Here is an 18,059-nt window from a genome sequence, read left to right on the forward strand (position 1 = left end):
CCGGGGACGCGCAGGACTACCAGGAGAGCATACAGAGAGACTCAAAGGTTTCCAGAGGCAGGACCGGGAGGATGCCGTAATGGATGAGTAATGACTCGCTGTGCCTTTTATTGTTGTGAGCTTGAGAAGGTAACACCCCCCCCCCACACACACACACACATTGCTATCATAAAACAAAACGTTTAATTTCTATTTACCATGGCCTGCACGAACACTAACACTGTTTTGTGTGACCTCCCACATAACCTGGGTTATAACTATGAGCCGATGCAAAAAATTAGCCACCACATCCCTCTTTTTTTTTGTTGTTATTGCTGCCCCCCCCCCCCCACCCTGTTCCATAGTACTGCTGAGGGGCCCCACCTAGTGGCCATTCTCCCCTCCACACAGCGAGGTAACAAGGAACCCTCTGGACTGGAAGCCCTGTTTTTTTTTCTGTTGTGTTCATTATAAGTTCTGTGGATGTTCTATCCTGTTTTGTGAGTTATTTGAGGTCTGGGACTTGGTTTTCATGGGTACAGGAATATATGCTCAGAATGTTTGTTGAATAGTCGCTGAATGTTAATGGTATAAACAATCCCACTAAAAGGAGTAAACTGATAGCTAAGTTAAAGCGGGAGAAAATCAACGTTGCCTTCTGGCAGGAAACACACCTATCTAATGTGGAGCATGTTAAATTGAAGAACATGGGTTTTAGAAATTCCTTTTTCTCATCATATAGAGCAGGAAAAAAGAGAGGGGTTGCAATATTAATTTCAAATTCGGTTTGCTTTGAATTGGTCTCAGAACACAAGGATAAGGAGGGTAGATTTATTCTGGTAAAGGGCAAACATGAACATAAAAAAGTCACTCTCTGTAACATATACGCTCCTCCAGGCAGTGATATTGCTTTTTACAGGAAAATTTTCAATTTGATTGCCACAGAAACATATGGTACCCTCATATGTGCAGGGGATCTTAATATGCTTCTGAATCCAAAGTTAGACACGACTAACAAAACAAGAAGAAGGAATCCCTTAGAAAAAGAAACAAATAAAATATTGCAGGAATTAGGGTTGATTGATATGTAGCGGTATTTACACCTATTTGACAGTGAATTCACTTTTTATTCTGCAAGACATAATATTTATTCAAGAATCGATTATTTCTTCATGTTTAATAAAGATTGTCACAAAGTGAAAAATTGTCAAATTGGACACAGAGACATTTCCGACCATTCCAGCATCCACCTGAAATTACAGTTGGATGGAAGGCCAAAAATCACACAATGGAGAATGAATACAGGTCTACTGAACAGGAACTCATTTAAAACAGGAATGACTGCAGAATTAAAATCGTATCTAGAATTTAATGATAATGGGGAGGTCAATCCGGCTATACTTTGGGATGCATCTAAAGCCTTCCTCAGAGGGAAAATAATAGCTTTGTCAGCAGAGTTAAAAAAGAGTAAAGCTAAAAGGCTGTCAGATCTGCAGGAAAAACTAAAGAGTCTGGAGCAAGTTCATAGTATTAACAAAGATTCATCTACATTAAAGCAAATGAGGCCAGTTAAGCAGGAGATTGATAAAATCCTCAGTGAGGAAATTGAAAAAAAACTTAAATATTTGAAGCAAAGGTACTATGAAGCAGGACCTAAGGCCCCCAAACTACTCGCATGGAGACTTAGAAAACAGCAAGCTGAAACTACAATTCATAGAATTAAGAACCCCCAAACAAACAAAGTCACCACAAAACTGGAGGGTGTCCAAAAAGCCTTTGAGACATATTACAAATCATTATACACACAACCAGACAAGGCAAACAGGCCAACAATTCAAACATTTTTAGACTCACTAGACCTCCCCCACATTGGTAAAATTCAAAATGAAGAACTTGTATCAGAAATCTCTATAGAGGAAATAGATGGTATAATTTCAGGCCTAAAAGTTAACAAGTCTGCAGGCTGTGACAGATACCCTGCAGAATGGTATAAATGCATGAGAAAGCCACTGCTTCCTTTATTACAAGCCTCTTTCAACTACACCATGAAGGAAGGATTCCTCCCACCATCATGGAACGAGGCGTTTATTTCAGTTATACCAAAGGAGGGGAAAGATAAAATGTACTGTAAAAAATATAGACCCATTAGTGTACTAAACACAGATTACAAAATATATGCAGCTATATTGACCAAGAGATTAGAAACAGTAATGCCCTCCCTAATAGAAGAGGACCAGACAGGCTTTATAAGGAATAGACAAACCCATGACAACATAAGGAGAGTCCTCCATGTAATTGATCACATCTCCAAAGAACAAATGAGTGCAGTCCTTCTCAGCCTTGATGCTGAGAAGGCCTTTGACTCAGTCGGCTGGGACTTCCTATTTCAAGTTATGTCTAGATTTGGATTCTGTGAATCATTCACACAGTGTATAAGGACCCTTTACTCCTCTCCAACAGCAAGGATAAAAATAAACGGAAGTCTATCAAATCCGATAAGGCTACAACGAGGATGTAGACAGGGGTGCCCTCTTAGCCCTTCGCTTTTCAATCTGTTTATCGAACCACTGGCTCAGGCTATTAGGGAGGAGACTGCCCTGGAGGGTATACCTGTGGGAGGGGTTGAAAATAAAATCTGCCTTTACGCAGATGACGTGTTGGTAACACTGAAAAACCCTGAATCTGGTGTTCCAGTACTAATGAACATTCTGGGGATGTATGGGAGATACTCTGGTTATGTACTTAATGTTCAAAAAACTCAAGTATTATCCTTTAATTATACCCCGTCACAAGAACTGTTAAAAAAGTACACATTTAACTGGTTCCAACCACATATTAAGTATTTAGGTGTCTTTTTAACCAAGAACCTGGCAAAGCTCTATGATGTTAATTATAAGCAGATTAATAGGAATATATATGATGATTTAGGTAGATGGGGCGTGCTACCCCTCGACCTCGGCAGCAGAATAAGGACTATTAAAATGAACATCCTCCCAAGATTGTTATACCTATTCACAGCACTTCCAGTGGAAGTGCCTCTGAAACAGTTTAGGGAATGGGATAGACATCTGTCTAGGTTCATCTGGAATAATAAAAGGCCCAGGGTTAGATATTCAACATTACAGCTGCCCGGGGAGAGGGGGGGCATGGCTCTGCCTTGTCTTAAAGATTACTTTTTGTCAGCTCAGCTGAGGCCCCTGTGGTGTTGGTGTAATCCAGTTTATGAAGCTAAATGGAAAGCGATTGAGTTGTCTTTAATGGACATACCTATACAGTCGGCACTGGGATGCCTCAGTAGAATAAGTGAAGTATTTCAGCTCCAAAATCAGTGTGTTTCTTTTTCAATGAAACTGTGGTTACAAGTGGTTAAGAGATTTAATCTCCATAGGGAGATGAAGCTGTTGTGCTGGCCTGCGTACGACCCACACTTCCTCCCAGCAGCTCTGGACCACAGATACAGAAGGATGGCTAGGCAGGGCATATCTTCTTTGTGCCGGATAGTGACAAATGGACACTTTAATGACTTTGAGGACATATGTCGGACTCATGAACTGGACAGAGGAGATTTTTTTCGGTGCCTACAGATCCGTAATTTTTTTGTAATGGAAGTTAAGAGTCATGACTCTCCGGAGCCCTCTAAAATAATTGAGGTATTTATTGATGCTTACAATTCAAAGAACATCAAAGGCATCGTGGGTAGACTATACAAGGCTTTCACTTCAATGAATAAATCCTCAACAGATTATATAAAGGAACGCTGGGAAAAGGAACTAAACATGGTAATAACTGAGGATATGTGGAGTAAAGCATGGGAAACCCGGTCTACTACTACAAGTTCATTCTTCTGGAGAGACTTCTACTGGAAAGTTTTGACCCGTTTTTTTATTACCCCCTATCAAAAATCAAAATCAAGTGGGTCACAACACTTCTGCTGGAGGGAGTGTGGATCAGACTCGGCGAACCATGCGCATATTTTCTGGTTATGCCCACATGTTCAGCCTTTTTGGAAGGGAGTGCGAAACTTGATATCAGAGGTTCTAGACCTGGACATTGACTTCTCTTTCAACGTACTGTACCTCGGACATGCCCCTCAAGGTCTCAGTAAAAGTGACACATATCTCCTGAAGATATTTATGGTCGCAAGTAAAAAAACAATAACTAAATGCTGGCTTCAGAAGAACCCTCCCACCATCTCGTCCTTTATCAGTGTGGTCAACACTATCCGTCTGATGGAGAAAATGACTTTCACCCTTCGACTTCAAAAAGAGAAGGGGGATGCACTTTGGAATAAATGGGATTGTTATTACCAAATAAATATTGAGTAGCTATATCTATATCCTCTTGACACTTCTAAAATCTGGTGCTATATACCTGTGACTGATCGTATTACGTGCTGTCATGTCCCAGACCTCCCCTGTTTCTGTTTTCTTGTTGAAAAAATTTAAAAAAAATAAAAGTGTTAAAAAAAAAAAAAAAGTTTTGTTTTACAGTGGCAGGTGTTAATTGGCACTGGTTTACAGTAGTTTTAACTTTGTTTCTTTCAAATGTATTTAAAATTTGTAGTAGTGTTGAAGGTTTGAGCAGCAATAGCTTCATGGCTAGGCCGTTGTAGGTGACTGAGCACACATTGCTTTGTTAGTCAGCCATTGCAGCAGCAAGTGCAGTGTAAAAACCGCATCGACAAAGTGAATATTGTTGAGATGCCACAGGAGTGGTCATACCATAATGAAGCTAGTTGTTATAACAGCACGAGTGTGCAATTGCCTACTGCCCATTTCTTTGCAGTAGTTTGCATGCATTTTCCCTTGTGTTTCATCTTGTATAGTCAAGAACAGTTAAATAAAATTTAAATTATGAAAAAACCTAAATTCAAGTAATTTAAACAGAACCTCTAGTTTTTAAAAAGAAGTGGGCCTGTAAAATTTGCAAATTTGAAACACCAAGAAACACAGATCTGTTAAAGCATTATAGACTTAGACATGGTCATGGTGGAGAATCTCTCCCTTGTCTTTTTTGGGAGTGCTAACATGGGGCAGCCTGCGAACCCAACTCAAGAAGTCACTCCAACGGTGAGACAGTGACATTGTCCACTCTACTGTCATTTAAATGTCTCCACAGAAAGAAAATACTTTGGGCATATTGGCCATCATTTAAAGAAACAGGAAACTGTGTGTTGTGTTTTTGAAAATTGTCCTTTCAAAACAAACATTTATGGAACATTTGCTTCTCATAGGAGCCGGAAATACACTCCTCACACTATTGATGACTTCAAGCCTGAGCTTGTGAAGAGGTATGTCAATCCCCTAAATGCAGGAGACGATCCTGTGGATGAGGGTGATGCTGAGGGTGCAGTGAGTGAAGATGCTGAAGATAATGACTGTAAAAATGTTCAATATTTCTGAGACAGTTTTACAGGGCTATTTTTTGTTTTGTAAGTTTCCTGATTTATTTTATGAAAGCTACATTTTTGTGTACTATTACACTCAGTCCTGTTACTGTAAGGGAGATGCTGACTGGTGTTTGAATAAACAGTTAGATCATAAAACTGGAATTTCAATGTGTGATTTATTCTGCCTTCGATAAAGAAGTTATTGTACTAAAAAAATTAAGGTAACAATTTGCATGGACATTTCTGAGTAGAATGAAAGGAAAAGAAATAAGTTAGAATAACTAAAAGGAGTAATTTTAACACAATTGAAATTAAGTTGCTTCAACTTAAATAAGCTTGTAGAGGACAAGGCCAATCATGTTGCTTGTACTAAAGTAATTGAGTTGGCCTAACTAGAGAAGTTTTGTGGCATGTACTCAATACTAGTTAAGTTGAAATAACTCAAAAATATCCATGCAAATTGTTACATCAGTTTTTTACGTTGAGCCAGCACATAATTTGTTAAGAGTGTAGTCACAGAGACGGCAAAGCACAGGGACAGGTAAGCACAGAGACGGCAAAGCACAGAGACAGGTAAGCACAGAGACGGCAAAGCACAGAGGCAGGTAAGCACAGAGACAGGTAAGCACAGGGACAGGTAGGCACAGAGACGGCAAAGCACAGAGACAGGTAAGCACAGAGACGGCAAAGCACAGAGGCAGGTAAGCACAGAGACGGCAAAGCACAGAGGCAGGTAAGCACAGAGACAGGTAAGCACAGGGACAGGTAGGCACAGAGACGGCAAAGCACAGAGACAGGTAAGCACAGGGACAGGTAGGCACAGGGACAGGTAGGCACAGAGACGGCAAAGCACAGAGACAGGTAAGCACAGGGACAGGTAGGCACAGGGACAGGTAGGCACAGAGGCAGGTAGGCACAGTGGCCAGCAGAGGTCACCAAACAAACGATGATCAGAGATGTTTTCTGACAGTGACAAGAACTGAAACGATATCGATGAGTCCTCTCTCACTCATACACACGCACATGCGCGCGTGTGTGTGGGTGTTTTAATTAAACAGAGAGAGAGACAGGCTGCTGAAGTCCTCCGCTGATTGGAGGAGCAGCTGGAGGTGCAGCGGAGTGTCACGTCTGACCGACTCACAGCGGAGAGCAGACCTGCAGAGCAGCGGAGCTGAACGGCTTCAGGACTCACATCAGACCGGGACGAAACGGGATCCGGTAAGTTCTTCTCTGACCTAATCAAACATCCGAGAATGTAACCAGTTCAAACGGCAGAACCGGTGAATGAAACCAGTTTGTGGTGCCAGAGAGACGAATGAGTCATATGAATAATTTCTCTCTGAATCCTTTATTTTTAAAGGTGTTCTTCAACCAAACAATCGATTGTTTAAGATAAGAAATCGTCTTCGGATAAATCAATGATGAAAATAATCATCACAGTTTACTTTTTGTATTTTTACTTGATGTTGAACATTTTCTCCATGTTGTGCTTTTAAAGTTTGTGAGAAGATTCTCTGATCTGATGCTACAAATATCTGTATATGTTTTAATATATGTAATATGTTTATACTATATTTAATATAAATATATTTTTTACAACATTTAATATTGTACCCTAGACTGAGACAGTTTCTGCAGAAAGTAAGACAGTTTCTGCAGCAGCGAGAGACTACTGAGGCAGGGAGACAGTTTCTGCAGAAAATTAGACAATTTCAGGTGACGATCAGGTGGTTTGATCAGGTGACATGAAATATGAGACTGTTTCTCTGCTAGAGCCAATCAACTGCTTTCTCTGATGTAATGTCATTGACTGTCACCTGATTCACCAAAATCAAACTCTCCACTGATTAATTGACTGATTGTCTGATTGAAATCTCTTCAGGTGTCCACAGCAGAATGAAAAGTCTCCCCTGAACATCACCTCAGTATGACATCATCAGGCCGCAGCTCCTCCTCTTTCCCCCTCCACCACCACCAGCAGCACCATCATCATCATCATCATCATGTCTCGCTCTGGATTGGACAGACAGCCCATCAGTCCTCGTTGTGGGCCTGTCTCCTACTCTCTGTTTTGCTCTGGATGGCTGGACAGGTTGTTCAGGTGGGTGCCTCCCACCAACACTTCCACCCCCACTCCATAAAGATACCTGGTGACATCACTCTGGGGGGGCTGTTCCCGATCCATGCCCGCGGCCCCCACGGTCTGCCCTGTGGAGAGCTGAAGAAGGAGAAGGGGATCCATCGTATGGAGGCCATGTTGTATGCTCTGGACCAGATCAACAGTGACCCTGAGCTGCTGCCCAACATCACACTGGGGGCTCGCATCCTCGACACCTGCTCCAGAGACACCTACGCCCTGGAGCAGTCACTCACCTTCGTACAGGCGCTGATCCAGAAAGACACATCTGACATCCGCTGCTCCAATGGAGAGCCCCCCATCATCCGCAAACCGGAGAGGGTCGTGGGAGTGATCGGAGCATCAGCCAGCTCAGTGTCCATCATGGTGGCCAACATCCTGAGACTGTTTGAGGTAAATAATGTACACCTAATGCACAGGTAACATACTGCATATACAAACAACATTCAGGTAATACACCTGGGAATATTCCAGGGCCATACAGCTGTTGATATACACCTGTTGATATACAGGTAATACAGATGTTAATATACAGGTAATACACCTGTTGATATACAGGTAATACACCTGTTGATATACAGATAATACACCTGTTGATATACAGGTAATACACCTGTTGATATACAGGTAATACACCTGTTGATATACAGGTAATACACCTGTTGATATACAGATAATACACCTGTTGATATACAGATAATACAGATGTTAATATACAGGTAATACACCTGTTGATATACAGATAATACACCTGTTGATATACAGATAATACACCTGTTGATATACAGGTAATACACCTGTTGATATACAGATAATACACCTGTTGATATACAGATAATACAGATGTTAATATACAGGTAATACACCTGTTGATATACAGGTAATACAGCTGTTGATATACAGGTAATACAGCTGTTGATATACAGATAATACAGCTGTTGATATACAGATAATACAGCTGTTGATATACAGATAATACACGTGTTGATGTACAGGTAATACACCTGTTGATATACAGATAATACACCTTTTGATGTACAGGTAATACAGCTGTTGATATACAGATAATACACCTGTTGATGTACAGGTAATATACCTGTTGATATACAGGTAATACACCTGTTGATATACAGGTAATACACCTGTTGATATACAGATAATACAGCTGTTAATGTGCAGGTAATACAGATGTTAATATACAGGTAATACAGCTGTTGATATACAGGTAATACAGCTGATAATGTACAGGTATTACAGCTGTTAATGTACAGGTAATACACCTGTTGATATACAGGTAATACAGCTGTTGATATACAGGTAATACAGCTGATAATGTACAGGTAATACAGCTGTTAATGTACAGGTAATACACCTGTTGATATACACGTAATACAGATGTTGACATACAGGTAATACAGCTGTTAGTATACAGGTAATACAGCTGTTAATGTACAGGTCATACAGCTGTTAATGTACAGGTAATACACCTGTTAATGTACAGGTAATACACCTGTTGATATACAGGTAATACAGCTGTTAATGTACAGGTAATACACCTGTTGATGTACAGGTAATACAGCTGTTGATATACAGGTAATACACCTGTTGATATACAGGTAATACAGCTGTTAATGTGCAGGTAATACACCTGTTGATATACAGGTAATACAGATGTTGATATACAGGTAATACAGCTGTTGATATACAGGTAATACAGCTGTTAATGTACAGGTAATACAGCTGTTAATGTACAGGTAATACAGATGTTGATATACAGGTAATACAGCTGTTGATATACAGGTAATACAGCTGTTAATGTACAGGTAATACAGCTGTTAATGTACAGGTAATACACCTGTTGATATACAGGTGATACAGCTGTTAATGTACAGGTAATACACCTGTTGATATACAGGTAATACAGATGTTGATATACAGGTAATACAGCTGTTGATATACAGGTAATACAGCTGTTAATGTACAGGTAATACAGCTGTTAATGTATAGGTAATACAGCTGTTAATGTACAGGTAATACACCTGTTAATGTACAGGTAATACACCTGTTGATATACAGGTAATACAGCTGTTAATGTACAGGTAATACACCTGTTGATATACAGGTAATACAGATGTTGATATACAGGTAAAACAGCTGTTGATATACAGGTAATACAGCTGTTAATGTACAGGTAATACAGCTGTTAATGTACAGGTAATACACCTGTTGATATACAGGTAATACAGCTGTTAATGTACAGGTAATACACCTGTTGATATACAGGTAATACAGCTGTTAATGCACAGGTAATACACCTGTTGATATGCAGGTAATACAGCTGTTAATGTACAGGTAATACACCTGTTGATATGCAGGTAATACAGCTGTAAATGTGCAGCTGTTGATATACAGGTAATACACCTGTTGATATGCAGGTAATACACCTGTTGATGTACAGGTAATACAGCTGTTGATATACAGGTAATACAGCTGTTGATATACAGGTAATACAGCTGTTAATGTACAGGTAATACACCTGTTGATATACAGGTAATACAGCTGTTAATGTGCAGGTAATACACCTGTTGATATACAGGTAATACACCTGTTGATATACAGGTAATACAGATGTTGATATACAGGTAATACAGCTGTTGATATACAGGTAATACAGCTGTTAATGTACAGGTAATACAGCTGTTAATGTACAGGTAATACACCTGTTGATATACAGGTAATACACCTGTTGATATACAGGTAATACACCTGTCGATATACAGGTAATACAGATGTTGATATACAGGTAATACAGCTGTTGATATACAGGTAATACAGCTGTTAATGTACAGGTAATACAGCTGTTAATGTACAGGTAATACACCTGTTGATATACAGGTAATACACCTGTTGATATACAGGTAATACAGATGTTGATATACAGGTAATACAGCTGTTGATATACAGGTAATACAGCTGTTAATGTACAGGTAATACAGCTGTTGATATACAGGTAATACAGCTGTTAATGTACAGGTAATACAGCTGTTGATGTACAGGTAATACAGCTTTTAATGTACAGGATATACACCTGTTGATATACAGGTAATACAGCTGTAAATGTACAGGTAATACACCTGTTGATGTATTGGTGGACCTAAAAACAGGCAGGTGGACAGACAGGATGAAGCCGTCTGGTTTGTGGATTAATGTTTTAAAGAGTTTGTTCCTGATGACTGACTGACTGTCTCTAATGAAAGCTTTTAATGACTGTGTGTGTGTGTGTGTGTGTGTGTGTGTGTGGTGTGTGTGTGTGTGTGTGTGTGTGTGTGTGTATTTGTGGGTGTGTTTGTCAAAATCAAACTAAATCACTTGGTCACAGATGCATCATGGGATGTTTAGCGTTTGTTGCTGTGGTGATCCCTGCTGATCAGTTTATGATCACAGAGTGAACTGCTGGTCTGTCAGACAGGGGCGACTGTGGCTCAAGTGGTAGAGCGAGTCAGCCTATGTTTGGAGGGTCGCCGGTTCGATCCCCGCCCGGCCAAATGCTTCATGGTCGGTGTGTCCTTGGGCAAGACACTTCACCCACCCTGCCTCGTGTGAGTGTGTCTGACTGCTGTATGTTTGAGGTGGTGGTCGGAGGGCCCGTAGGCGCTGAATGCCCCAGGGCAGCTGTGGCTACTGTCATAGTTTACCACCATCAGTATGACTGAGTGTGAATGAATGGAACCTGGAACCCTGTCAGGCGCTTTGGGTGACTTGAAAAGCGCTATAGAAAATCCAATCCATTACAGGTGAACACAGGTGAGTCTACAGCTGCAGGAGGTGTCTCTGGGGGAAGCAGCTTTTATATGTAGCATGACATCACTCAAAATGAGCCAATCACGTGCAGGAGCTGCGATCCATCATATCCGCCCCTCATCCTAATTCACACCTGTTTACTGTTCTCACCTGTTGTCACACAGCTGACCAATCACTGAGTGAGCTCAGTGTGATGTCACACATGAGTGTTAGAGGTTCTTGATAAAACCTGAACACACGGCGAGCTGATGGTCGTGTTTGTTTCGCTCCACTGAAGCGTCATGATGATGATGATGATGACTGTTATAACAAGGGCTGCTTTTAGGAGGTCGTTAATGTGGATTCCTTCATTAATCTACACACACACACACACACCGTGTGTTAATGTGATTATTATTCAGTTTATTGAAGCTCTGACACACATTTAGCTCAGGCTGTTACACAACACTAATCCTGTGTGTGTGTGTGTGTGTGTGTATGTGTGTGTATGTGTGTGTCCCAGTACTTCCAGTTAAACCAGTGCTGTGCATGTGTTTAATTTGACCCTGAGCTTGGACTGAAGAAGGTCCCGTCTTACCTGTGTTCTGCTTCAGGTGAACTTGTCTGGTTCGTTGAGTTAGTTAAAGTGAAAGCTGTCAATCAAACTGTGGGTTGTGGGAGCATCTGAGTAGGATGGTCTCAGCTGAGTTCATAATTAATTTCTTGAAAAATAAAACTGCTCAAGTGATCTGATCTGGACCAGTGTCCAGTTTATTAGGGACACTCAGTCCAATGCGACCGTCCTGTAATGAATCCCGTTTCTATCATATTGTCCGTCTGTATCAGTGAGGTGGACTGATTAATAGAAACACGTCTCTGTGCCATGCAGATCATTTGGTACCCATGACAACTTGTGAGTGACACATAGGGTTGTTGATTCAGATCCCTCAGGTGAGCTATGCATCAACGGCTCCAGAACTCAGCGATAATAACCGGTACGACTTCTTCTCTCGGGTGGTTCCTCCGGACTCGTACCAGGCTCAGGCCATGCTGGACATCGTCAAAGCTCTGGGCTGGAACTACGTGTCCACGCTCGCCTCCGAGGGAAACTACGGAGAGAGCGGAGTTGATGCCTTCATGCAGATCTCCAGAGAGGCGGGTACGTAACTGTTCTACGTTCTCTTGTTTGGTTCTGTTGAACTTTGTCTCTCTGTTCTGGATTTTATCTGTGGATATGTGTAGAAAGGCTCAAAGGGTTAAAAATATGACTTTTTTCCTAAAAGTATTTTCTCTTTCCTTTGTTGTCATATATTAAGTATAAATTATGATAATATATAATATAGTATAAAGTTTTACAGATGTATTATTAAAAAAAAATTCTGATCCTGTACACTGTAAAAACTCTATCATGTCAAACAGTATTGAACAGGTTATTTTGAGTCTCTAGTCATAAAGATTGAGAATTCCAGAAAATAATTGAGTCTCAGGAATGAAACTGCTGCAATGAAGCACAAATGTTGACTCATTTTCCAGAAAAAAGTCAAAAGAAAATGTGAATGAATGCTCGTGTCATCATTATTGGTGTGTGGATGGCTGGTTGAGATGAGCTCAGGTGGAAACACTGTTTCTCATTAAACTTGTCAGTCTCTACTTGTACCTGTCTGTCTCTCTCAGGTGGGGTGTGTATTGCTCAGTCGGTGAAGATTCCCCGTGAGCCAACAGCCGGAGAGTTTGATAAGATCATCAAACGACTGATGGAGACGAGTAACGCCAGAGGAGTAATCATTTTCGCCAATGAGGACGACATTAAGTAAAAACACTAACTGACCACAGATCAGACTCCGTCTCATCGGGCCAGCTTTTAGAACTCGCTTCAGTTCTCTCTTTTAACTTTGTCCCTTGACTCCTCTCTGACTCCTCCCCTCTCTTTCTGGTAGGCGTGTCCTTGAGGCAGCAGAGCGTGCTAACCTGACGGGTCATTTCCTGTTCGTGGGATCAGACAGCTGGGGAGCCAAGAGTTCACCTATCGCAGAACTGGAGGACGTTGCTGAGGGTGCTGTCACCATCCTACCTAAACGAGCTTCAATAGATGGTAAAAACTGAGGTTTCATCCACACCAACACATTTTTATTTAAAACCAAAATCATCTCCATCCCGATAAATTAGTGTTGCACGGTAAACCGATACTAGAAAGGTACAGCGGTACCCAGCTGTTAAAAACAATACTTTTTCAATGTAGTGCGACAGCGGGGCAGCGTGTCCGTGTGCAGCTTCTCTCTGCTTCCTCACTGCCTGCAGACAGAGTGGGCGTGGTTTCACGCTGACAGACAGTCACAGAGCAGAGCGAGATAGACATGGCTGAAAGTAGCATGACTGCTCCTGCAGACCGTCCTAGGCTTGATGAAGAAGCAGACGCACGGAGTGAAATATGTTGCCGACAGTGAGGGCAAGCCCACGGACACCACAAAGCCCGTCTGTAAATGATGTTTTAAATCCATAATGACCTGTTGAAGAAAATCATTCAAGTCCTGTTGAGCAGTTTGCTGTGGTGATGTGTTTATTCAAAGAATACCGGTAAACTGGTGAACCGACAGGCACAGAGCGGGTCGGAGCCGGTGAGTCGACCCAGAGCAAATGAAACAGTAGCATTTTATACAGTAAGAACAAAGAACAGGGAAGGGCAGGTTCAAACAAAAGGTAAACAGGAGGTATGCAAAGGGAGGGGGTCTGCTCTTTGGAGGGAGTGAACAGCGGGGGGTGGGGGGTATGGGGGACACATTTAACATAGTGATCAAACCAGGTCCAGACGTCTCTTGATCAACTGGTGTTACGCAAATGTGTATCTGGAGACAGACAGAAATCACCATTTTGGTCTGGAGGTCAAATGGCTCCCTCCAGGCGCCACCTCAAATGTGTATTTTCTTCCTCAGACCAAAGGAGCCAACACGTCCAACTCAGCAAAACATCTAGTGACAGACATACAGACTTGTTCAGAGAGTTTAAAGAGCTGCAGGTTAACGATAGATTACATGACATAAATATCCCCCAGATGGAAGTCAAGCGAGGTTTATTTTTGTGACAAGCAAACTATTTTCACCATCAGAGTTGCAGGAGGCAGTCAGGGGTAAAGCTAACTGTTTTAACAGTCCAATGTGGTTCCACACATCTCTGTATGCAGACACAACGTTCACACTGGTAACATGAACTTTACCAGAACATGTGCTGGTGTTCACAAGTATGCTGATCAACAACACCACTAAGTCAATCAGTACTAGTAATATAATCATAGCATGTACATTTTTGTCAATAATTTATAATATATATTGTAATTTATATAATTAGAAAATGGTCTGATTAGAGCACAGACCTCCACCAGGTCTGGGTCATTTGTGTTGTACTTTAGTGCACTAATGTAGTTGCAGGCTAATGGAGCCAGAACAGTGACTTTAAAATTTGGCATCCAAAAAAAAAAATTGGCATTGAAAACAAAACCAGTACTGAAAAAGAAACATTGTCATTGAAACATTTGTATTAAAAACAGTTGTATTGGCATTGAAACAAGTATTGGCACTGAAAAAAGAAAGTAATTCAAATAATTCAAATCCGAAAATCTTATCATTTTATTTTATTGGGATTTTTTTGTATTTTTCAATGACAATCTTCAGATTTTTTCTTCATGTCACTTTTTTTTCAGTGACAGATTTTTTTTACAATGTCAGTTTTTTTTCAGTGTCACTGATTTTCAGTTTCAACTTTCTGTCACTGCCTGAGGGGAGGGGCAAGTAGAGCGTGGTTTGCATATCATTTGAGAAGGTAATGGCAGCAGCCTGCGGGAAGGCGGGGCTGGACGGTCCAGCCATAATACCATTGTAGCCGGCCGTCTCTGGGCAACACAGAGTCCAACTACCTCGCGGACTTTTCTTCAAGCTCTCTCCTGATGTGTCCAAGTCTCTGTGTATCTGGTTCTGTCCCGGAGCTCCGGAGCTCCGGTCTCTATATGCGTATGGAGTGTGGTAGTAGTACCGGGCGCCGAGCACGGAGCATAAGCCCCAGTTAGCACAACAGTAGAACAGCCTGTTGCTCCAAGCCGGGACTGCAGCGCCGACAGCAGCGCTCCGTCTGCTCCCCGAGCTCTGTAACACCGCACTGCTACCGGAGACCGGACCTCCCGAGCTCCGGTACCTATATGCGTATGGAGTGTGGTAGTAGTACGGAGCTAACGAGCATTAGCCCCAGCTGTGTCGCTCCGAGCCGGGGCTGCCTCGCCGACTGCAGCGCTCTGGTCTGCTCCCCGAGCTCTGTAACACCGCACTGCTACACACGCATACAGAGACCGGACAATAAAGGAGAGTGCTTGGAGAAAAGTCAGTCAGTTATGAAAATATGTGTCTGTTACTTGATTACAGCCGTCTGTTGTACTTTACTATGAACCACAGTAGCACAATCACAGCTGACTTTACCCGCATACTGACTTGTTGAGTTTATTCGCTTCGACTCAAAGGAGTCATTGTAGGAATAGTGATATTATTCACATGAACTGAGTTTATAGGGGAGCTCGGGAGCTCAGGAGCTCCGGTCTCCGGTAGCAGTGCGGTGGCACAGAGCTCGGGGAGCAGACCAGAGCGCTGCAGTCAGCGCTGCAGCCCCGGCTCGGAACAACAGGCTGTTCTACTGTTGTGCTAACTGGGGCTAATGCTCCGTGCTCGGCGCCCGGTACTACTACCACACTCCATACGCATATAGGAGCGGGGCTCGGGAGTTCCGGGACAGAACCAGATACACAGAGACTTGGACACATCAGGAGAGAGCTTGAAGAAAAGTCTGCGAGGTAGTTGGACTCTGTGTTGCCCAGAGACAGCCGGCTACAACAGTATTATGGCTGGACCGTCCAGCCCCGCCTTCCCGCAGGCTGCTGCCATCACCTTCTCAAATGATATGCAAACCACGCTCTACTTGCCCCTCCCCTCAGGCCCCGCCCTCTCGACGCTAAAACAGTGACAGAAAGTTGAAACTGAAAATCAGTGACACTGAAAAAAAAGTGACATTGTAAAAAAAATCTGTCACTGAAAAAAAAGTGACATGAAGAAAAAATCTGAAGATTGTCATTGAAAAATACAAAAAAATCCCAATAAAATAAAATGATAAGATTTTCGGATTTGAATTATTTGAATTACTTTCTTTTTTCAGTGCCAATACTTGTTTCAATGCCAATACAACTGTTTTCAATACAAATGTTACAATGACAATGTTTCTTTTTCAGTACTGGTTTTGTTTTCAATGCCAATTTTTTTTTTGGATGCCAAATTTTAAAGTCACTGTTCTGGCTCCATACAGGCTAATAATCCAGGGTTTGAACTTTATCAACATGAAATGCAAATTGCAAATTTCCCCTTTGGGACGAATAAAGTATTATCTTATTTTATGAATTGCCAGACTTACAGTTTATGTCATTTATGTTCATTATTTTTATGCTGAATAAAATTGTAGTTAACGTGCTGTTCATTTTTTTCTACAACAAGCACTGAGCTTTTAATGGAAAATCAGGTTATTTAATAATCTCTGAGAGCAAACTAGACAAATGAACAAAACAAGAAGACACTTGTCTTCTTGGATACAGAGATGCTTGTAACCACATTGGCAGCTAAGTTAAACAGCTGCATAATCATTTCATTGTTGTTGTAACAGGTTAAGTAGCTATAAATCTCAGCAACTTTTACAAAAATAGATGTTTTTATTTTGACTTTTTTAAGTGTTTTGATTAATAAAAAGAAAAACATCATTTTAAGTTCCACATTCTGTCATCTAATATTTTATTCCATTACTTTTGATGATGTTTTCGTTTTCCGCTGCGGTATCGTTTTAGTATCGGTATCGAGATATTTTAGGCAGGTATCGTACCGAAGTCATAATTTTGGTATCGTGACAACACTACGATAAATGTTCCAAAAGTAATTTTAACACACGATCATTGTCTTGAAACAGAAAGCAGACTGTCAGATGGTAAATGAAGTTCATCAGTAACATGCTTTTATCTTCCTGTTTATTCTCTCTTAATGGATTATTACTGTACCAGTCTACAATAATTAGCTTGTAGCAATTTCCAAGCTACCGTGAGTTCTGCTCGCACAAATCATGCCTCTTTAAGTCTCTTTTATTTAGTTAAAGCCCACAAACACACTCGTGCAGACCCAGGACCCGAACGCGGCTCGTGTGTCTCGTGCTCTCCTGCTCCCGTCGTGCTCTCGTCCTCCTCTCTGGACGCCTCTCATGCCTCTTCTATCTGAAGTCCAGCACGCTACTGCATTTAAGGGAGTGAGTGATTAGTAACTGGGTGCCAGCTCTGTCAATCACTCACCTGGCTCTGCTCTTCTGAGTGCTCTCCACCCTATCTCTATTTATTGCACTGTATTTATTTTATTTTATTGTGTTGCTGTTTTTATGTTAACTGTGTTTTTAACTTGTGTTCATTTTTTTCTATGCACATCTGTGAGCACATCAAAGACGAATTTCCACTGCTTTGTGCAGGGGACAATAAAGTTTTTCTGATTCTGATTCTGATTCTGATTCTCTGTCTCCCGCAGCTGTGCTCCGACCACGCTCACCTCCACATAGCTTTACTGCTAGATGTTACCAGAGAGCCTGTCATTAAGCTAGTCAGGTTGTGTGTGTGTTTCAGGCTTTGATCAGTACTTCACCTCTCGTTCTCTGGAGAACAACCGCAGGAACATCTGGTTCAATGAGTTCTGGGAAGATGACTTCAGGTGTAAACTGACC

The 18,059-nt window shown here is 41.5% G+C and overlaps 1 protein-coding gene across 1 annotated transcript in view; it reads left to right on the forward strand.

Moving 5' to 3' along the window:
• The first annotated feature begins 6,483 nt into the window (after positions 1-6,483).
• LOC115584414 (metabotropic glutamate receptor 6-like) overlaps positions 6,484-18,059 on the forward strand; it is a 39,479-nt gene continuing 27,903 nt past the window's right edge. The window contains exons 1-6 of the mRNA XM_030421816.1: positions 6,484-6,586; positions 7,251-7,898; positions 12,228-12,444; positions 12,960-13,095; positions 13,223-13,377; positions 17,962-18,059. The exon at positions 17,962-18,059 is cut by the window's right edge and continues 43 nt beyond it. Coding sequence (XP_030277676.1) covers positions 7,296-7,898; positions 12,228-12,444; positions 12,960-13,095; positions 13,223-13,377; positions 17,962-18,059 — 1,209 coding nt within the window. The 5' untranslated portion in view covers positions 6,484-6,586; positions 7,251-7,295. The remainder of the gene's footprint in view (positions 6,587-7,250; positions 7,899-12,227; positions 12,445-12,959; positions 13,096-13,222; positions 13,378-17,961) is intronic.

This window comes from Sparus aurata, chromosome 7 (genome assembly GCF_900880675.1).
Source record: "Sparus aurata chromosome 7, fSpaAur1.1, whole genome shotgun sequence".
Taxonomy (NCBI): Eukaryota; Metazoa; Chordata; class Actinopteri; order Spariformes; family Sparidae; genus Sparus; species Sparus aurata.